The sequence below is a fragment of the Sinocyclocheilus anshuiensis genome, unplaced genomic scaffold (assembly GCF_001515605.1).
Source record: "Sinocyclocheilus anshuiensis isolate Anshui unplaced genomic scaffold, SAMN03320099.WGS_v1.1 scaffold1429, whole genome shotgun sequence".
Classification (NCBI taxonomy): domain Eukaryota; kingdom Metazoa; phylum Chordata; class Actinopteri; order Cypriniformes; family Cyprinidae; genus Sinocyclocheilus; species Sinocyclocheilus anshuiensis.
In genome coordinates this window covers 581,354-585,491 of record NW_015548305.1, presented here as the reverse complement: position 1 = coordinate 585,491, position 4,138 = coordinate 581,354, and the positions used below count along the sequence as shown (strand labels likewise).

At 35.1% G+C, this 4,138-nt stretch overlaps 1 protein-coding gene across 3 annotated transcripts in view; it reads left to right on the top strand.

Annotated features, from left to right (window-relative positions):
- The window catches only part of LOC107656190 (receptor-type tyrosine-protein phosphatase eta-like), a 30,931-nt gene that overhangs the window by 7,624 nt on the left and 19,169 nt on the right, over positions 1-4,138 (top strand). For 2 of the 3 annotated variants that reach the window (XM_016443945.1, XM_016443948.1), the window contains exons 2-4: positions 2,114-2,135; positions 2,309-2,506; positions 2,679-2,777. In XM_016443945.1, coding sequence (XP_016299431.1) covers positions 2,114-2,135; positions 2,309-2,506; positions 2,679-2,777 — 319 coding nt within the window. The remainder of the gene's footprint in view (positions 1-2,113; positions 2,136-2,308; positions 2,507-2,678; positions 2,778-4,138) is intronic. The other variant, XM_016443947.1, reaches the window with a different exon arrangement.

Below are 4,138 nucleotides of genomic sequence, written 5' to 3'. Positions count from 1 at the left end.
CTACATCTTGGATGCCCTGGGGGTAAGCAGATAAACATCAAATTTTCATTTTTGGGTGAACTACCCCTTTAAAGAAAGGAAACACGACTGTTTGTAAAAGGAAATTTGAAAATTTCACATGGGTTTGAATCAGATTCAGTCAGATGGACAGTTTACACCCAGATGGTGCATCTTACCCACTGACTTGGATCAACTTACCCCTAACCTGGGGCAAATTGAGCCACGGGATTTTTTATACAAGAATCCATATTTTTAGAACCCTTTGTCATAGATACATTCTGATAATTTAAAATGATAGCAAACATCCTACTTTAGATACTTTCATTGTACTTCTGCCTCATTTTCCCTTATCTCGAGGACCACATAAGAAAACAAAAATGGCTCATCTTATCCCACTCTCTCCTAATTGTTGTTCCTTTTTGTATAACAAAACAGAGGTTTGATAATTTGCAGTTTAGGGTTTACTGGCAATAATGGCTTTTTAATGCTAGATTATGACTACAATATACACAAAAAAATCTTGTAATTAATGTGTCTTTATCTCATTGATAAAAAATTTGTATGTGTGGTGTCAGCAGGCATGCCACACTTGATTTAAAGGGGTCCTATTATGCTCTTTTACAAAGTCTTGATTTTGTTTTGGGGGTGTACTAGAACAGGCTCTCATACTAGGTTGTTCGAAAAACACATTATTTTTCACATATTTTACATTATTACAACACCTCTCTCCCCAGTCTGGCATGAATGGCTCGAATAGTTCCTGAATCAAATGAAGGCCCGCCTTCTGAAATACGAAATGTGCTGTGATTGGTTAGCTGGGTCAATGTGTGTTGTGATTGGCAGCACTCGGCGCCCGGTTGGGAAATGTCATGCCCCTTACCATAGAACAGCAACATTACAGACTAACTAAAGTTGAAAAAGTGGAAAAGCATAATAGGACCCCTTTAAGTCATGTGTGAACTCAGATGAGGACTATCAAAGATGCTGTATTACTTACACGCTGTTAACACCAGTAACAGTTATTATAAACAAAATAACCTGTCCAAAGTTTTTAGATTTAATAATTTAAAAAAATTATTTGGATGGAGTGGATATAGATGAATTGTGTTTGTGTTTGTATTCTGTCTATTCATTCTTACTGTTACACGTTGTTCAGTGACTAGAATCTAACCACAGGGTTAAAAAATGTGTTTATGAAAGTATTGTTGTTACCAATACGGAAGTTGTGGCTCAAGCAGAAAAAAAGATCAGATTTCCTTTACAAATTTGACAATGAAGATGTCCCAGATAAGCAACCAATCATAGCCAGGCGGTGGGTGTCAGTTTCATAATAGGCCAATGAAAATATTGCTCAGAAGAACTAGGAAAGGGAAATGGGCAGAATAAAGAAATGTAGTAGCATATCATGCCAGGCACTTACATCTATATACTTTATACACCTACTCATCCTTATTACTATTCACCACATTTTAGAATGATACTGAACTCATCAACCATGTGAAATAAGACATTAATGGGAATCAAGTGGTGACCAAAAAGTGTTAATCAAAAAAAAGTATTGTATAATTTAGCTTTTTCCAAGTAGCACAATTTGTCCTTTTAGAAAAATAATATTTTAGCTTTATAAAGTACAGTAATTCATTGGCCCTACTAATTTCACTAGTGGTGGGTAAATATAGCTTATGCATGTGTTTCTAAATTCCCAGATGGCCAAATAATCCACTTGAAAGGAAGAATGATGTTTTGATTTGTGGTTAAGTTTAGTTGAACTTCAATGCAGGTAAAGAGAACTGTCAGGCCTGCTTGGACTTCACACAACATTGGCTCAACATGTGCATTAATAGTTAACTTCAGTTTTTTTAGTAACATTATACAACACTGTGTATACTTGCTCTTTTTTTCATATGGAGCTCATCTGACGTCACTGTGGTGCAAATAATAGATCTATATCTTAAACAGATATTGCACAATGGAAGTTGTCAAAGAAGTTGTGCTTTATTTGTAATTTGAAACTTGCTTAAGCTTCTTACTGCTGTGGATTCATGTGCTGCTAATCGGCAAGCAAAATGAAACCGTAATAAATTTGATAAAGTTATGTTGTTTTTTTCCCCAGATCCCTCATGGGCACTCTGACTGTAAGTATAATCATCTTGAAACTCACTTTTCCTGATGAATAGGTCTTTATTTGCGCAGTCTGTATCAATGATATTTACCAGTACTTTTAAGCTTAAACCACTTGATGTGATTTGCATCATCATATAATGTTGGGCATTTACCTACCGTATGCTGGTTTTGTGTCTTTATTTAGGTGCAGTGTGCCAATATAAGACAAACCCCACAACCTCAGACATCACTATGTTTGTAGGAGACAGCTCCTCCTGCAGTGTGCAGAACGCCAGCATTACAAGCGCTCAGAATAGCATCACAGTAACTGAACTGCTGCCTGGAAACACGTATTTCTTCAAGATCAACTGTTCAGTTGTGTGCTGCGCAAACCTCTCCACCAGTAAGTCTTTACCACTTCTAATAACGGCTTTGAACATTAAGGCCACTGTTGTCCGGAAAGGATGAAAATAATATTTTGCATTCAATATCACATTCACCATATCACCCTTTCATGCACTTTTCTCATTCTTTCAGTCACTCACATTCTCAATATTTCTCTACTTGCACAACAGACTATTCCAGCAATCTGACTATCACGCAGCCCAACTCCACCTCAGTGTATCTGAACTGGACAGGCCAGTTTCCACTGATCAATCAGTCTTTTACTCTCCGTAAGTCCTAGCCAATCACAATCAATAATAAAAAATCTTTTTACTTCATAATGTATCAACTTAACTTAAAATAAAAAGATATTTGGATATGGTGTGTTTTAGACAGCTGAAACAACACCATCCTTTTTATAGAGTAGCATTTTTGTTTAATTTGAGTAAAACATGAATAATTAAAAAACGTATGATATGTGATATTGCACAGTGTTTCTAAAAACATGAATGTGTACAGTTACAGGAAATTGCATTAAAGAAAACCTGGTAACACTTTACTAATGTATAATGCATTATAAAAGTAGTTTTAATGCATTAATTATGCCTTTTAATGCACTTTATAATGCATTGTACAATTTCATGAATTATTGTAAACACAGTTAATACATAATAATACGGTGGCCGAGAGAGCCCAACGTGCTGCAACTTCAGAAAACACATGCAAATAAAAAAAGCACCAGCAAATTAAGAAAACATCTTCATCAGTTTGACAGCGCATGTGCTGCAAATGCTCACAACACAAACAAATAAAGAATGTTTTGGCGTATTGATTACCATTTGTATAACCAGAGTTGTACAAATATCATGGTTAAACTATGGTTAGTGTAGTAAATCCATGGTTAATTTGTGCATACCATGGTTTAACTATAGTAACCATTTTTGTTTTTATTTATTTTTTATAAAATAAATGTATTTATTAAAGGGGTCATGTGATGCGATTTACATTTTTCCTTTCTCTTTGGACTGTTACAAGCTCTTGGTGCATAAAGAAGATCTGAAAAGTTGCAAAGACTAAAGTCTCAAATCCAAAGAGATATTCTTTATAAAAGTTAAGAGTCAGCCACACCTACCTAAAACGGCTCGTTCTAACACGCCCCAACATACCTACGTCGCTCTGTGGGAAGATTTGCATAATTTCATTACACCAAATACACAAAATACTGTTCTTTTTAGCAGCATCATATGACCCCTTTAATTAATTTTAATAGTAAAACCATAGGCTATGGATATTTTTTGTAAGGGAAGTTGTAAAAGTAAGTTAGCCAGCTTAATTTTTTGTAAGGAAAATTGTAAGAGTAAGTTAGGCAGCTTACATAACCTTTCACAGTTACAGTAATTGTGTATTTCGTCAGCTTATTTAGGCTAATAATATCCCAAAAAAAATCTATAAGGAATCGTATGAGCAGGATGTTAAAATAAACAAAAATATCACCTTTCAGAGCAAACATTGATAAATATGTCCCAGCCATGTTTGTCACTTTGCGGTTCCCTTAAACATTTACGAGGTGGTCTGTGCCTATTTACATTTACATTTACATTTGGTCATTTAGCAGACGCTTTTATCCAAAGCGACTTACAAATGAGGACAC